The 16,780-nt window shown below is 63.1% G+C and overlaps 1 protein-coding gene across 1 annotated transcript in view; it reads left to right on the top strand.

Annotated features, from left to right (window-relative positions):
* GLB1L2 (galactosidase beta 1 like 2) overlaps positions 1–15,428 on the top strand; it is a 32,799-nt gene extending 17,371 nt beyond the window's left edge. The window contains exons 8-20 of the mRNA XM_032639639.1: positions 1,861–1,942; positions 5,440–5,510; positions 8,236–8,320; positions 9,516–9,653; positions 10,134–10,214; positions 10,596–10,702; positions 11,197–11,337; positions 11,574–11,645; positions 11,975–12,053; positions 13,805–13,892; positions 14,124–14,235; positions 14,621–14,737; positions 14,882–15,428. Of these exons, the coding sequence (XP_032495530.1) occupies positions 1,861–1,942; positions 5,440–5,510; positions 8,236–8,320; positions 9,516–9,653; positions 10,134–10,214; positions 10,596–10,702; positions 11,197–11,337; positions 11,574–11,645; positions 11,975–12,053; positions 13,805–13,892; positions 14,124–14,235; positions 14,621–14,737; positions 14,882–15,178 (1,470 nt within the window). The 3' untranslated portion in view covers positions 15,179–15,428. The remainder of the gene's footprint in view (positions 1–1,860; positions 1,943–5,439; positions 5,511–8,235; positions 8,321–9,515; positions 9,654–10,133; positions 10,215–10,595; positions 10,703–11,196; positions 11,338–11,573; positions 11,646–11,974; positions 12,054–13,804; positions 13,893–14,123; positions 14,236–14,620; positions 14,738–14,881) is intronic.
* The last annotated feature ends 1,352 nt before the right edge of the window (positions 15,429–16,780 follow it).

Raw genomic sequence — 16,780 nt, 5'->3', positions numbered from 1 at the left:
ATTCTGCTGTCACAGGCAGAGTTGTGTCCATCTGGAATTCCTTTAGTCCCTGCAGATGGCTTGTAGGTTCTTACCCACTCTCCCCTGCCCCCCACCCCCCCGCAGAAGCCCCCGTTGTAGGGGCAAGGCTGTCTCTGGGGAGGGTGGTGTTCCTGAAGCTGGATGGGGAGAGATCAGTCCTGACGGTCAGGCCCAGTCACACCCTGGCCTCCTCCTTGGGGTTGGCTGGAAGGAGCCCGGCCAGGGCTCAGGCCAGGAGGGCATCTACTGCCCCAGCACACACCCCGAGACTCTCCTGGGCTGGGCTTCCCCAGCAGGTGCTCACTGAGTCTCTGGGCTGCAGAGAAGGAAGCTGCCCTGCTGGGGATGGGCGCAGCCCCGCAGAGACCTCCCCTGCCCAGTCGTGACCCTGGTGTCTGGGAAGGGGTGCATGTGAGACAGGTGGACAAAGGGACGCCTCTGTGGTCGCAGATGGACGGCCTGTCAGAGCCGCTCAGCAGAAGACTGCAGGGCTCCGGGTGGAGGGGCCGGGACCCCAGGGCAGCCCACCCCTCCCTGCGTTGGTCCTCGCTGCAGCCATGCGCCCGGGGAGTTGGGAGGGGCGCCTTGGAGGGTGCGGATCACAGGATGAAACCGCAGCGGGAATGCGCGTGGTGCTGGGGCCGACCGGCGTCCTTCCCCGGGAGCGGCGGCCGCGGCTCAGGAGCAGTCGCCATCATCACTGAAGCCCCTGGGAGGATGTGCCCTGAGTCGTGTGCAGCTTCCTCGGGGCCCTGCAGATGTGGGACTGTCTGCGTAGGACGGCCACGGGCAGGGCACTTTGCCCTCTGAGCCTTAGGGTCTCCACGCGCACAGCAGAGGTGGGAGCGTCCTTGTCTTGGCCCTGTGGGGAAGCAGTGAGGTGGTCGGCACAGCCAGCTCTGCCTGGCGGGTGGCAGGTGCTCGGGGGCAGCGACTGTCCCTCGCGGTGCAGGCGGTCAGTCTGTGCCCCTAGGAGATGGACATTGTCAAGTTGTGTTCCCCCCACCCCCCAATGCCGTGCACAGGGGGGCCTGAGCAGGGTCTGCTGAGCATCGGCGACGGGCTGGCTGCTTCGATCCTGCACTGGCCTCCCCCGACTGAAGTCCTGAGAATGACGGCCTCTCTGCTGTGTCCTCACGGCCTCCGGGCAGATGGGAGCCTTAGTCACTGCTCACTGCCTCACCTCTTTCCAAAGGAGTTTGGTTGAAATAAGCAGTCTTGTCATAATACCTGAGGAAGAAATGTCGGGAAGGTGCCCTTGCTGGGGTTTCTGGTCCGCAGGCCTCAGGCCCCACGCGGAGCCCGACGGGGATGGACTGGCTCAGGTGCGCACCTGCCCGCCAGCTCTGGATGCTGCAGCCCTTGTCTCTGAGCCTCCTCACCCTGCAGTGAAATGTCAGGCGTGAGGCTGACCAGGACGGCCTGTGCAAGGCGCTCGCAGGGACGCCTGCATGATGGTGATTGTTCCTGAGCCACGGCTGCTGCTCCCGGGGAAGGACGCCGGTCGGCCCCAGCACCACGCGCATTCCCGCTGCGGTTTCCTCCTGTGATTTGCACCCTCCAAGGCGCCTCTCCCATCTCCCCGGGTGCGTGGCTGCAGCGAGGCCCAACATAGGGAGAGGTGGGCTGCCCTGGGGGTCCCGGCCCCTCCACCCAGAGCCCTTCAGTCTTCTGCCTGGTGGCCTTGCCGAGTGGCTCTGACAGGCCATCCATCCGGGACCAGCAGCCAGCTGCCCAGCGCCCCTCGGGCCTGACAGCCTGCCGCGTGGTGAGAGTTCAGCGTGTGATGTGGCAGGAGGTTTGAGGAACAACAGGTTGGCTCATCTCACTCCCGCACAGGCCTTGGAGGATCGGGGAATCGTGGAGCTGCTCTTGACCTCACACAACAAGGACGGCCTGAGCAAGGGGATTGTGGACGGAGGTACCTGCCTGGAGGCTGTGTGCAGGGATGGGGACAGGGGACGGGACGGCGGCCTGGCCTGGCTGTGCTCCCTAGATGGCCTTAGCCACAAAGGAGTCTCTGATGCCTGTTCTCCTGCGTGCATGGGGCTGGGCCCCAAAGCTCAGGGCCTCGGGGCTGGAGGGGCTGCGAGAGGTGGGCTTGCATAGCCGAGTCGCTGAGCACCAGGGACGCTCAGGGCCCTGCAGGACACGGGGCAGCGGAGTGGGCATTGGACACGGTCCTACAAAGAGGGCCGGGCAGACCAAGTGCCGGGTGTCCCGTGGGGACAGCTCGCTCAAGTCCTGCCCGGGGCTGCTCAGACCACAGCGCCGGCCGGTCGTCTGGTCGGCGGTGTCCGGGGGTGAGCGCGTGTCTCTTGTCCCGCGTATCCGTGCCTCTGCTCCGCCTCTCTCCCTGTTGCTGCGGACTCCCCCACCTGGCACCGCTTCCAGGTCAGACGCCCCCACCTGGAGCGAAGCCCTTTCTCCTCCTGCCCTGCCCATGTCACCTGATTTCCCTGCCCTGGGTCCTTCCCGCCCGCACACGCCTGTGTAGCTGTTTCCTCCTGAGAAGCCCCCCGACCCGTTCCCCACAGAGCTGTCTCTCTGTCCCCGCTTGTAACCACTCTCCCCGCGTCCACGCTCACTGGCTCCCCGGCCCCTTTCCTGCTGTCTTAGGTCCTGTGGTCATCTCTCCGCCGACACCACCCTTTGCAAGGTCACAGTGACCTCCACCTGACACATTGAAGTTGTCGTGCTCATCACCTCTGACCCGTCTGATGGGGCCTTTGGTCCCTTTTCTTCTCACTGGTGGTCTGGGGCACCGTTTCTCCGACCTTCAGCTCGCGCAGCTCGCGCAGCTCGCGCAGCTCGCGCAGCTCGCGCAGCTCGCGCAGCTCGCGCAGCTCGCGCAGCTCGCGCAGCTCGCGCAGCTCGCGCAGCTCGCGCAGCTCGCGCAGCTCGCGCAGCTCGCGCAGCTCGCGCAGCTCGCTCGGTCCTGTTCTCCTCCCGACAAGTTTCCCGTCGTGTCCACGCGGTGGCGCTGTGTCCCCGTGGCGGCTTCCAAGGCTCCCCGCGGTCTGCCTGTCGGGGTCGGGTCAGGGCCTGGGAGGGGCTGTGGGGCTTGAGTCCTGCGGGCGGGACCCTCTGGAGGCGGGAGCACGTTTTAGCCGCGACGTCCGCACAGGGGGCCTCCTGGGCTGCTGGTCCCCACGCCCCGTCCACCGCAGACCCTGCCTCTCACCCCGACCCCGGCCCCTGCCCCACGCCTGCCACCTGGATTGACTTTGTTCAATTAGTTAAAAATGTGATTACAGGAAGGCTTTCACAAGGTGTGAAAGTAAAACCTTAGAGATGCTTATGAAGAAGCCTCGCCTGCCCAGGAGTGACCATTCTGAGCTATAGCATTCCCTCCTGGCTCTTCCTCCATGACTGTAAATACCACACACAGAGAGCTCTGTACTTAGGGACGTAAAACCCTTGTTCCGGTTGAGGGCTCAGGTCTCTCCTGCCACCCTTGCCCCACAGCTTTCCTGGGGCAGGCCCCCCCCTCACGCCCCCCGCCCTCCCCAGCCCTCATGGATGCGATGCTCGGGGCCTGCGTTTCGACACGTAAACGCGGCCGGGCGCTGCGACCGTTGTTCTGGACAGTGTGGTCGACTCGCTTCCAGTGTAGTTATCTCATTGGTTTAACTTTCCTTTTAAGTTCTTTTCTGTCCCTCCTTCTCCTTGTCTCTCTCTTAAACAAACACTTTACCAGCAGCTTCCAAACCCCCATCATGGTGTTTTCAGGCGCCTCTGTGTGTCGGATTCTGATCCAGTCCAATGGCACCAGCGCCCCACTGTCCCCAGCCTAATGGCAGCCAGGGTCCCCTGGAGTCCCACGTCCTGGGACGTTGAAGCTGTCGTCCTGTCGTTTTCTGCGATCTGCTGTCGCTGCCAGAGGACGAGCACGTCCTGTTGTGGGATTCGGGTTCAGGGTGTCTGAGGGACTCGCCCCTTCGCGGATCTGACGCTTGTGGTGGCCTCTCCCTGCTGTGCTGTCCTGTCTCTTCTCTGCTTTGCTTGTTTCCTTCTACCTTCTGGGTGACCGCCTCAACTTTCTTCCCCCAGTCCTTCTGTTTCCTGCATCACGTTCTTCGTGGATACATTTCTTTTCTCACAGCGTACTTGCCAGCAGCTGTGACCAGTGGTCCCCGCTGTGGGGAGCCAGGAGTGGGGCTGGGAGGGCTGTCTCTCGTGGGATTGACTCCGGAGGGGAGCCCTTTGGGCCGTCATGGTGGGTATCTGGGGGCAGGAAGGGGCAGGAACCGCCTCCTGAGCTGTCCTTGTCCCGTAGGCCCTGGTGCCTGGGGCCGCCGCGCTTGGCTTTCCTGGGGGGCCGGCCACGGGGCGGTGGGGAGGCTGGAGGGGGGTGGGAGGCAGGGTCCGCAGGAGGCCTTGGGCTGGGGTGGGTGGGTCACCTCCGCTCCCCAAGGCTGGTTACAGGCCCCCAGACCCTTTTCAAGTTCCCAAGGTGAACCGTGGCCTCTGCTGTGTCTCCCGCCCTGTTCGTTCTCCCTGTGGCCGCCACCTCCTTCACCTGTGTTCGCTGGGCTGTTGGGGGTGGGGGAGGGATGGGAGCAGGTGCGCTGGGCTCCGAGGTTTCTTCTGCCGGGTTGGTTCAGACCGGCCCCCTGTCTTCAGGGGTCTCCACTTTAGGTGAGGAGGGTCTGGATGCGGGGTACCCACATCGGGTGGGCCTGTTCCCGGCGCTGTGACCTTGGGGCAGGTTGTTTGGTCTCCCGGAGTCCCTCCTGCCGTTTGTTTGTCTCTAATCACTGGTGATCGGGGCTCAGGTCCGACAGGAGGGCGTCAGGGTGGCTGGGCGGCAGGCTGGTCCAGTGACCGTCCGCCTTCCCGGGTGCAGCAGAGCTCAGGCCCGGGCGTGCGAGACCCCCTGTCCAGGCACAGGAAGCAGGCGAGGAGCCTCAGAGCCAACTTCTGCTCTGGGCTCGGTCACGTCCATGGCCGTGGGCAACACATAGCACATCTTTCTAGGGCATACCTCTCCCTGGTGGAAAGCCATGGAAAGTATTGCTGCGGTGGGACAGAAAACTAGCTCTCATCTGAGATGTAAAAGGGGAATCTTCACTTAGATCATCACCCAGTGCCGGAGGCCGGAGGTGCAAAGTAAAGGTCAGACTCCGGGCTCCTGCAAGGAGTAATTAACAGAAATGCACACTCTGGTTGTAAAAATTCCATAAATCGAGCACAGATGCTTAGCAAGTGGATCTCTGTGAGGTCTGTGCTGAGTGGTGGAATTTCCAAGATGAACCGGCTAAGTCTCCTAGTGTCAGAGGAACTAAACTCTGGTTGGAGGTGGAAGATGGTGTCAAGATTAATTTATTTGCAGGTGAGTTGAGAATGGTCAGGGGAATTCTGAGTTCTCCTGGCTTTTGGGTGACAGCTGTTCTCTCTTCTCCTTTCCACCTGCAGTGCTAGCCACCATCAACTTACAGTCACAAAACGAGCTGCAGTTTTTAACCACCTTTCTGCTGAGTGTCCAGGTGAGTCAGGAGGTGAGCTGAGCCGAGCCTGGGTGTCAGGAGCTTAGCTGGGCCAGGGGGCCTCTGGGCCCAGCCTTGCAGCTCTCAGCCCCCCTTCCCCCTGCACGGCCCACGCCGCACCCGTGTGGCCTGCCCCTGGCGACGGAAGCGGTGTGACGGTTGCTCTGAGGGTCGCTGTGTCAGCTGGTGCTCGGAGGTGGTTTCCAGCCTCCTGAGAAGGGGCCCTTTCTGAAGCTGTGGGCGGGTGTGCTCACAGAGGCCTCTTGACTAGAGTTCTGTGGACTCAGCTGGCCCCAGATGGGCTCAGTGTGGGCCCTGGGGATCGAGGGGAGAGACACGTCCCTGCCCTGTGTCTGACCTTCACTGGTCAGGCTGCTCTGAGCCCAGAAACACTGCTGTCACCTGCCAGACGGGGGCCTGGTCCACCCAGGCCAGAGGAGAGAGGCGCGTCGGATGTATCTCAGCATCCATGGGGCTGGTGGGAACTTGCAGTGAAGTCCTGTTTTGTTGATTTCTCCTCTCCCCTAAGGGGAGAGAAGGTCCAGCTGAGGCAGCCCATTGGCAGCATGGAGGCCGCCTTCACCCTGTGTTGTGTACGGGGCCTGGATGCCGCCCTGAGGCCTGTACCCGGCGGGGCTGTTGGAGGGTTCGCTCCCCCCACCCCGAGAATAGATGCCGGCGGGGGTGCTGGGGTGCCTCCCGTTCCAGCTACTCCTTTTTTAGAGCAGAGGTGGCGTCCAGAGGCTCGGCCGCAGGAGGCCCCCAGGGCAGTGTGAAGCCCCCAGGGCTGAGGGCCGCCATGTGCTGCTTAGAGGGACGGGAGGGGGGTGCCCAGGAGGAAGCAGGATGGGGGGGCCCGGCGGGCTGCTCAGCAGACTGGGGGCGACAGCGTGCAGGTGGGTACAGGCCCAGCCCCCTCCCTCCTTCCCACGCCCTGTACCGTGCTTGCTGGGCGTGGGTCCGCGACCACAGGGTCTCTGCCCTCGGGGAGTTTGTGACCCACTTGGAAGAGACGTGTTAGGTACGTAGTTGCCCAGGATCTGAGTAGGGTCGTCCTTGATGTTGTCCAGGACAAGGACGGTGCTGTGACCCTCAGCTTCTCTTCCCTCTTCTGTGAAGTGGGGATAGTGCTGGCACCTACTCGTAGGGCCGTATGAGGGTCAAAGGGATGATGTTTGGAGAGCCCCCAGAACACCCATGCTCCCCACGGGCGCCTGCAGAGTCGTCTGTGGAGAGGTGGCCCCAGGCTGGCTGGCCTGTCCATAGCGCCCGTGGCCACCGGCCTCTCTCCCGCTGCTCAGCCACGTGTTTTTCTCCAAGAAGGGGCCGTGGACTTGTCCCTGTTCAGATCAGAGGCCCCTGCAGATGGTCACTGGTGGCCCTGCTCCGCTTCACTCAGGGTGTCTGGCTGCGCCTTGCCGGCCCGGCCCGTGTCCAGTGACGGGAGCCTGGATGCGGGTGTCTCTGGGCGCTTCCCAGGGCCAGGCAGCGTGTGCTGAGGGCTCCAGGTGCCTCATCTCATGTGACTGTCCCAGTAGCCACGTGACTGGCCTCCGTATAGCCGTTTTACAGTTGAGGACACAGACTCCAGGCGGTGTCCCCCGGCAGTGGCAGGTCAGGGCATGTAGCACAGTCGGTGCCGAGCCAGCCCTGAGCCACGGTGACCTGGGCCGTTTGGTGGACGGCTCAGCCCAGCCCTCAGGTGGGTCCCTCCTGGCACTGGAGGCTGCTGACCTGTGTGACGTAGTGACTCTCTTTAGTGACCCAAATGTGGTACGAGTGTCCCCTCGGGAGGTAGGCAGCCCTAAGAAAACCAAGCCCCGGGCCTTGCTAGAAAATTGTCGTGACTTATGTGGCCTCTCCCACGGCATGGTCGGGACCTTCTGCTCAACAGACCCTGAATCTGCCGCCCCCTGGCTGGGGCGGTGATGCTGTGTGCCTTGGCCCCGGACGCCAGGCCGACAGCCACAGGGGGCGCTCGGGGCGGGAGGAAGGCTCTGTGGCGCGGAAGCTACGGGGCCGCCGTCGGGGCAGCACCTCCCCTGCTGCTTCTGTGCACGTAGGCAGAGCGGAGCTGGGCCTGGGCATGGCCGCTGCGTCCCGGGGGCGGTCCTGTGCAGCCTCAGGGTGCCGAAGCAGTGTTAGACCTTCGAGCGTCCTGGCCGAGGCTGGGGGGCCGGGCTGCAGAGCCTGCACTGTGGAAGCTGGAACGCTCTCATGTTCTGGTCCAGTTTTGCATACTTCCGTTGAAACCAAGCTAGACCCGGGAGCGGGGCCGCTCCACAGCACCCTGACTCCTCCGGCCAGAGGGACGCAGCATCTGAGGGTCTGTGTCCATGGTGTGGCTCTCAGAGATGGGGTTTCCCCGGTAGAACATCCTCCTGCCCTGAAGAGGACACACGCGGCTTGATCAGCAAGCCGCTGTCAGGACTGCAGGTCAGGTGCTGCGTTCTGGAGAAAGCTCACCTCGGGCAGGTCCCCGGGTTCCCCACCAGCACCGCATGCAGCATCAAAACCACATTAAGGCCCCGGGCCTGCCGTGCCCACTTCGGCAGCTCCATCCACCCCCTGCCACGTGGCGGCCGCACGTGGAGGACGAGCCAGTGCGGGTGCACTGGGGGCTCCCCTGTGCTCTGCTGGCAGCGGCCTCGAAGCCCAGGTGTGCAGCCAGGGAAGGGTCGGGAGGACGGAGGTGCCGGCTAACTTCTCACTTTGTGGTGCACAGGGCGTCCAGCCCAGGATGGTGATGGAGTGCTGGACGGGCTGGTTTGACTCGTGGGGCGGTCCCCACAGCATCCTGGATTCCGCAGGTGGGTGCCTGTGGGACCCCCGTCCAGCATGTGTGCTGGCCTCAGACGCAGGAATAAGTTCCAAATAAGGTGCTAATCCATGTGAATTAGCTGAGGGTGTGAGGCTCCGGGAGTCTCTGCGTGGACAGTCAGCCCTGAGCGTCCAGAGCTGTTTGTCTTGACAGGTGACAACGAGCGGTCAGACATGGCTTTGGGGTGTCTCTATAATTGCTCTGGAGTAATGCATGCCAATCGCAAACGTCTAGCCAATGCAGGACATGTATAAAGGAGAAATAAAAACCCCGGAGCCCAGAGCAGACGTTTCGATGTGTGTAATGCGGGCACCCTCTGTCTCTCTGTCTGCCCTCCCGGGTGCACGTGCAGGTAGAGGTGTGGGCAGGTGTGGGCAGGTGAGGGTGTGTCTGCTCCGCCTGCCTGTTCCAGTGAGACACGCGGAAGCCCAGCTGCCTACACTGTGAGGTGTGGATTCCACCCCTGTTCTAGAGAATGCAGAGAACCCCGTTGGGCTGGTGTCGTACCCACGATCTCTTATTGATGAGGACCTGGGTGCTTCCAGGGTCTGTGTTCACGGACCCAGTGCAGCGGGCGATCCTGCACGTCAGTTTGGCTCACCTGGCATGTTTCCCTGCGATAAGTTGCTGGCAGTAGTCCTTCCTCCACGCGGGTTTGATCTGTGTTAACTAAACTGCCCGCCAGGAATAGGACACCGCTCCCCCCCCCGTTACACGAGATGCCCATTCCCCTCAGATTCATCAACACCAAGCGTTAAATGATGTCAGCGTTTGCTGTCTGATAGGTCCTTGTGTAAGTCTCATTTCTTTGACCAGTGCCGGGGTTTTAAACTCTGTTACAGATATTTATTAACCATTCATATTCCTCCTCCGCTGTTTCTGTCTGTGTCATGGGCTCATTTTCCAGTCCAGGTGGGGCGGGGAGGTGGTCAGAACCGTGTCTCTAATTAGGTCTCGCTAACTGAGCCAGGTGGGCCTGAGCTGCAGCCCGTGTGAGGTGCAGACTTGCCTGGGACTTGAAAGCAGCTGGAAGCCGGGCTCTGGGGCCGGGGTCCCGTCCTCCCGCCATGGACTGCGGTTGGGTTTAGGGACACCTAAGGACAGAGCTGTGAGGGGGACCCTGAGCGGGGACCGGGCTCACAGCGTCCCGGGCGCCAGCTCTCTGCACCCTTCTCCTCCCACAGAGGTTTTGAAAACCGTGTCGGCCATCATCAACGCTGGCTCATCCATCAACCTGTACACGTTCCACGGTGGCACCAACTTTGGCTTCATCAACGGAGCCGTGCACTTCCAGGACTACAAGTCCGATGTCACCAGCTACGGCAAGTACCCCTGACGTGGCGCCCCACGCCCGTGCCTGGGCTCTCGCGGGGCATCCCTTGGGGACAGTGGCTGGCACCTCTAATGTGAAGGCAAGGTTTTGTCCGGACTGTCACTTTTAAGCTGCCAGGGCCGTAGGTGACAAGCCAGCTGACGTGCCTGGGCCTTTGCATGCCAGCTGGGGAGAGGAGGCAGGCCAAGGCCGGGAGGGAAGGCCCTCAGGTGGGGGTAGCCCCTCCCCTCCTCAGAGCCTTGGGATGAGGTCACCCTGGCCCCTTGCCTGGAATGTGGGGTCTGGGCAGTTTGGGGGCATTCGGTAGTGTCTAGCGCATGTGGTATTTTGACTGACGGCTCACATCAAGTGTTCTGCCTCCCGAATTGCTAGGGAGAGGACCCTGCTGCCCCACCAGCTCCTCCTGTCTCTTTGCCTCCACAATGCTGTCCTGGGGGCTGAGGCCCGTGACACGGCTAGTGTCTTGCAGACTATGACGCGGTGCTGACGGAGGCCGGGGATTACACGGCCAAGTACACAGGGCTCCGGGAGTCCTTCGGCTCTGTCTCAGGTAGCTGCAGGCGCAGGCGCCGGCCGGCTGTTGCTCTGAGACCCCAGGAGACTTGCTTCTTCTGCCCCCAACCCCTCACCCCCCGCCTCAGCCCCAGGTGATGCGCGTGCAGGAACGAGGACAGGCAGGTCTGAGTGACTGTTCTCATCCGAGTTGGGGTCTTGCCGCTTCACTTTCTCCTAGGTGTCAAGGTTCCTGAGGATGTGAGCAAGCCCCTGCCTACCTGCCTCCTGGCCTCGTCTTCTTGGCGGGGTCTCGGCGGGCTGGGAGGGGCCTGTTCTGCTGGGCTGGGGCAGGAGCTGGGGCCGGGGGGCGGGCGCTGGAGGCACAACGACTGTTGGGGTCCTTTGGGGACGGCTCTGCAGTCTGCTTGTGTTGCAGGGGCCCCGCTTCCTGCCCCACCTGACCTTCTTCCCAAGACGGTGTATGAGCCAGTGATGCCAGCTTTATACCTGTCCCTGTGGGACGCCCTGCCCTACCTGGAGGAGGTGTGTGCTGCTGGCGGGATGGGCTGGCCCAGAGGAAGCGCCACCGCCTTGGGCTCCACTCCCCAACCTTAGAGCTCAGAGGAAAGAGGACAAACGCACATGGGGGAGAAGCGGGAGGGACGAAGGGAACCAGAGGAGGAGCTGGTAGCACAGCGGGCAGTAGGCAGAGAGGAGGGAGGAGGCCGGGCGCATTCCCCAGCGCCAGCTTAGAGATGACGCTGGTCACAAAGCGCCGAGGCCACCGTGCGTAGCCTGCCTTCTGTCCTTATCACGTGCCCTCCGTCGCTGTCCCCGAGAGCCTGGAGAGCCTTGCAGACTGTGACGAGAAACCAAAATCAGGATTGTGGAGCTTGATTGTGTAATAGAAGTCAAATAGAGAAAACGTTCCACCCCCGCGTGCTGACCCCCATAGGGGCTGCCGGCTCCCCGCGCCCCCAGAAGGCGAGGCCGCCTCTCTGTGCTGAGCCTCTGCCTCCCGTCTCGTGTCTGTGCAGCCAGTCACCTCGGAGAAGCCGGTCAACATGGAGAACCTCCCGATAAATGGGGGAAACGGGCAGTCTTTAGGGTACACGCTGTACGAGACCACCATCACCTCTTCCGGCATCCTCAGTGCCTATGTGCGGGACCGGGGACAGGTAGGGGCGACCCTCTGAACTGCCGTGACCCACCGCACACCAGACCCCTCCCCTGAGGCTCTCATGTGCAGCACCCGTGTGCGGAGATGGCCCATCCCCGCCGGCCGTGCTGCCCACTGGAACCTGGGGCCTTCGTTTCCCCCTGGCCCCTGTGCCATCACCTCTGAGTGCTCGGCAGGGACCCCCACGCCTCCCCCAGGCTGACACGGGGGGGGTCTTGTCTGCTCCTCTGGCAGGTGTTTGTGAACACGGTCTCCATAGGGTTCCTGGACTATAAGAGGGAGAAGGTTGTCATCCCCTCGATCCAGGTTTGTCCCCGGGGTTGGGAGGCTGGTGCCAGGTGCCTCCTGGGCAGGTGTGGCGGGAGGCCTGGAGGGAGGCCTGGACGAGGGGGCTGCTCAGCCACAGAGCTGGGGGTGGGCATGGCTTTCTGATGAGCAGGGACCCCCATCCCGTCCTCAGAGTTTAGAGAGGACTGGGGCTCCACAGCTGTGACCTGGTGGTTGGGAATCAGGCTTCGTCAGTGCCCTCTGTGCTCCCAGCAGGGGTTCACGATGCAGGCTTCGTCAGTGCCCTCTGTGCTCCCAGCAGGGGTTCACGATGCAGGCTTCGTCAGTGCCCTCTGTGCTCCCAGCAGGGGTTCACGATGCTAAGGATCTTGGTGGAGAATCGCGGGCGAGTCAACTACGGGACTAATATTGACGATCAGCGCAAAGGTGGGTCACAGCACACGCGTGGCTGTCCCTTCTCCACAGCAGCACCTGCAGGTCATGGAGGCTGATGCCATAGATGGGGCCATGGGGGCCCATCGTGGGGAGGTGGGTCCCGGAGGCCACTGGACGGAGGTGGGGTCATGGAGGCCACTGGATGGAGGTGGGGTCATGGAGGCCACTGGATGGAGGTGGCGTCATGGAGGCCACTGGAGAGAGGTGGGGTCGTGGAGACCCCTTAGAGGGAGGTGGGTCCTGGAGGCCCCCTGGAGGGAGGTGGGTCATGGAGGCCCCCTGGAGGGAGGTGGGTCCCGGAGGCCCCCTGGAGGGAGGTGGGTCCCGGAGGCCCCCTGGAGGGAGGTGGGTCCCGGAGGCCCCCTGGAGGGAGGTGGGTCCCGGAGGCCCCCTGGAGGGAGGTGGGTCCCGGAGGCCCCCTGGAGGGAGGTGGGTCCCGGAGGCCCCCTGGAGGGACGTGGTGTAGCACCCGTGTCTTCTTGGTTCTTCACACTGACTTTCCTTTTGATCCACCTTGGGAACCTCTGGGTGACCTCCTTTGTGCTGGGGAGGAGGGTACAGGACGTAGGTGGACAGCCTGCTCTTGGCGGCCCTCCCGCGGGAATATCCCACCGGGCTCTAAACTCTGCTTGAACTTGCCTCTTTCTCATCATTTATCAAAATGTGGGTGGTTTCATGTAAGTTAGGAAATAGAACCTCGGACAATAAATCCTACCCTGGAGCAAGCCTGGTGGCCTCCTAGCGCTCGGGGCTGTTTGCTTTTGTCACCTCGGGGGAAGTGATGTGGCCCAGCCCCGGGCCCTTCCTGTGTCCTGGGGATGTGCCCCTCCAGAAGGGCCTCGGTGTGCTTCCCCTCCCCTCCGCTCCCCGCCCCGAAAGCCCCCCGGGTTCCTCCCTAGGTCTCAGCTTCTTCCCTAAGGAGCTCGTGGTGCTGGCCGCCCTTACTTCCTCTGTTCTCCTGGGGGCAGAGAGCATGGCAGCCTGCCCAGTCGCAGGCCCTGCCAGGGGTGCGCAGTCCTGTCCTCTGGAAGGGTTCAGTGTTCACAATTCACAGACCTCCTGTCCAGAGCCGTGTGCACCCCCTACACCTGCACCTGCAGTTCAGGAGGGTCTGCAGCCCTCTGAACACCCCCAGCCTGTCTGGGTTCCCAATCTGGCGACTCAGCCGCTCTGTGACTGAGAGGATGCAGGACACCCAGTGGGTCCCACCCCGAGGTGCTGGGAAGTCACTGTTCAAGTGTGTGCAGTGCCTTAGCCTCGGGCGTCCTGGCCACGGTGCTGTCTGTTCACAATTTAAATACTTGAAAAAAACCTTTAATGCTGGCTTGTGTAGAAGATTTCTGGCTGAGTTACTAGGTCTGTTTCGTCTGGGACTCCACTGAACAGACCTCGAAGCTAGGCTGGAGCCACTGTGACCTCTTGGAGGCCTCCTTTCATGGTGTTGGAATTCTCAGCCCCCAAAAGGGAGCGTCCCCCTCCCAGGGGCCGGAGGCCGACACTGCCCTCGGGCGCCTCCTTCCCTGCACACTAGGGCCTGGCAGGCGCTGCTATCACTTGCTCTCATGGCTTTGGGGCTGCAGGGAAAGGTTTTATGCGTGCAAAGAGCCCCCTAGGGGTTGCTGGCCCTTCAGCAGGAGTCCTTTGTTGAACTTTCCAGAAACGTTCTGTGTATGTGCCCAGCCGGCGGGTCAGCCGTCCCCCCACCGTCGGCCTCGCTCAGTGTCTCTGCCTCGTCCCCACAGGTTTAATTGGAAATATCTATCTGAATGATTCTCCCCTGAAAAAGTTCAAAATCTACAGCCTGGATATGAAGAAGAGCTTCTTTCAGAGGTGGGTCCTGCCCTGCAGAGCGTGGGAGCAGCTGGACGGCCTGCAGGAGAGCCAGGAGGCCTGAGGCTGCCCCAGGCTTGGTGCCCGCCCCGCACCCCTCCGCCACGGCCTGAGAACCGGAGCCCGGATGCTCCCCTGCTCCTCCCCCCAGCTGCCACTGCTGTGCCGCTCACAGGGCGGGGAGGACCTGAGAAGGCGCCCCCCATCCCTCATCTTCTGTCCTGCCCATAGGTTCCACGCAGACAAGTGGAACCCTGTCCCTGACGTGCCCGTGTTCCTTGCTTTCTTCTCGGGGCTGCTGTTAGTCTCCCTATCCCCCTGTGACACCTTTGTGAAGCTGGAGGTTGGTAGCTCTGCCTGCCAGGTGCTCTGGGCTCCGCTCCTTGGGCCCCCCAGCCTGGTGCTTGGCCTCCTGGAGCCCCCCTACCACGTGTGCCCGGAGGGTCTCCGTCGTGGCCTCCCTGGGTGAGGGTGGGGTCAGAGCAGAGGCACCACCTGGTGGGCTTCTCAGGTCCGGGCTCCGGTGGTCCGGGTGCCCTGCCGGGGCTCAGCGCTAGAGGGAACGGGCTCTGGCGCTCCCCTCCCGGTACCGAGAGGCTATTGGGACGAGTCTGGTCCCTGGGAAGCTAAGAGGAGAGCTCAGGGCCTGTGTGCGCCTCTGCTTCCCGTGTGACTCTACGTTCGGTGGTTTATGTGGTCAACTAACACCTCCCCTCCTCTGCTTAAAGGGCTGGGAGAAGGGGGTTGTATTCATCAACGGCCAAAACCTTGGACGCTACTGGAACATCGGGCCCCAGGAGACCCTCTACCTCCCAGGTGCCTGGTTGGACCAAGGCCTCAACCAGGTGGGAGCACTTTTCCTGGGACCCCTTCTCATCCCTGCCCTCCCTGTCTCACGGTGTTTCTCCGGGGGCTCTTGGCGGGCAGGAGAGGACAGAAGTCCTGACGGGCCCCATCTGGCTCCGAGACAGACTGGCCGTGTCCCCCAGGTCATTGTCTTCGAGGAGAAGATGGCGGGTCCGGTGATACAGTTCACGGAAACGCCCTGCCTGGGCCGGCACCTACCTGAACTGAGCAGCCCCCAGGCCTCCTGGCAGGGCAACAGCAGGCCCTTCTGCCCACGGCTGCAGTCCAGACCCTCCCCTGCACAACCGGAGAAGCGGGTTGGGGGCGAGGGGGGGCCCCTCCCCGAAGAGCTTCCCGGCTCTGTGGCTGCTGCCGTCTGCCTTCGCTGCTCCCACGGGCGGGATGGGGGTTCTGGCTGGGACTGTCCCCCGTGGGGGTGAGTGGGGCACAGCTCCTGGACAGTCGGCTCTGAGTGTCCCTGTGGGCCCTGTTTCTGAGCTGGGGGGGCACGTCACCATTTGTGGAGGGTGGGGGCACCTGGGCCAGCCTTCTCCGCCATCCAGGGAGGAAGTCGGTGCGGTAGAGGGACCCCGGCCCCCTTCCACCCCGCTCGGATCGCCTCTGACGGTCAGGAACGCTGAGCCTTACCTCCCAAGACAGCGTGTTTCCCTCTCATTCCGCGAGGGGCAGTGCCAGCCCAGGAGGAGAGGCAGCTGCTCTGGAGGGTCCAGGAGGCTGCAGGCAGAAGGTGCGGTCGCAGGGGCCTGGGCAGGAGTATTGGGGTCCCGGGGCCCCCACCCTGGGCCAGGCGGTGAGGGAGGGGCAGCCTTCCTTTCAGTTGTCCGTCCAGACCCCGGACAAGCCCCCACGGGATGAGTCCCGTGTTAAGGCTCAGGTTCGCTGCCTTGAATTGCGGTAAAGCCACAGAGTTGCATCTCATCCTCCTTGGTGGTGTTTCTCTGACCCCGCTTGTGCCGGGCACACGCTAGCCCGGCCGTCGCCGTGCCGAGAAGACTCGGCTGTTGCGGTGTGGTGGGCAGGGTGGGGCCGTGTTGGGTGGCCGGGAGTGGCACGTGCGCTGGCCACAGTGCTGAGTATGCCTCCCCAGCGACGTCTGGATCCTCCTGCCACAAACGGACGATCTCCATTCATAGTCCGAGTGGAAGAGCGGATCCCTCCGGGAGTGGGGACCGGGTGGGGAACAGCAAGCTGAGAGCCTCCCAGCAGCGCCCTCCTCCCCACGGCCGGGCGCCCATGCTCAGCTTAGGAGGGGCCTGTACGGGGGCAGTGGTGCGCAGCCCCTGGGCCCAAACAGACGGTCACAGGGGGCTGGGCCCAAGGCTCCCGCTGGGGGCAGAGAAGTGGGGCTTATTGAAGCTAACCTGGTGGATCATGGCTGGGGGTCCCAGTCCCTGATCTCGTCCAAACTCACCAGCTCTTCCTGTGCCGCCTTGAACGGGGAGCCCGGGGCTGGGCGGAGAGAGTGGGCTCTGTGGACGGGGCCAGCATGGGCACTGAGCCACCCTGCCTGACTTATGCCGCGTCCCACGAAGCGCGTGGGGGGCTTCCGCTGGGGAGTGTGCACGGAGCTGGGGTTTGGAAGACTCAGGGTGACGCCATCTGTGTGATGAAGAGTCCCCTGGCATTGCTTTTCCGCACCCACCAGCTCACAGACGCGCGGCCCTTCCTGGGTGAGGTCCCTGGGCCAACCTGCCTGCCCAGTGACCCCAGCTTCCTGTCCAAGCACCTTGGCAGGGAATGCCCTCCTTGTCACCCCGGCCTCCAGGTGCTGGGCATCTCAGGCTGCTCCCAGGCCGCCTCTGCCCTCACTCGGTGTGGAGGCCTCGCCCACGGGCCTTGGCAGCAGTCTCCACACTCGTTCTCTCCCACGTTCATCCCCGTCGGGGGTCCAGGCACCACTGTCCACTCACCTCTCCTGTGAGTGTAACAAGCCCATGACCCCAAACTTACTGTCACGTTGTCCCCTGCAGTCTTCCCGGAGCAGTGGACACAGTTCTGTTCTGTCTTGGTTACTCGTGGCT

The sequence above is a fragment of the Phocoena sinus genome, chromosome 8, assembly GCF_008692025.1.
Source record: "Phocoena sinus isolate mPhoSin1 chromosome 8, mPhoSin1.pri, whole genome shotgun sequence".
Taxonomy (NCBI): domain Eukaryota; kingdom Metazoa; phylum Chordata; class Mammalia; order Artiodactyla; family Phocoenidae; genus Phocoena; species Phocoena sinus.
Note: the sequence above shows the minus strand (reverse complement) of the source record. Positions and strands in the feature narration are given on the sequence as shown.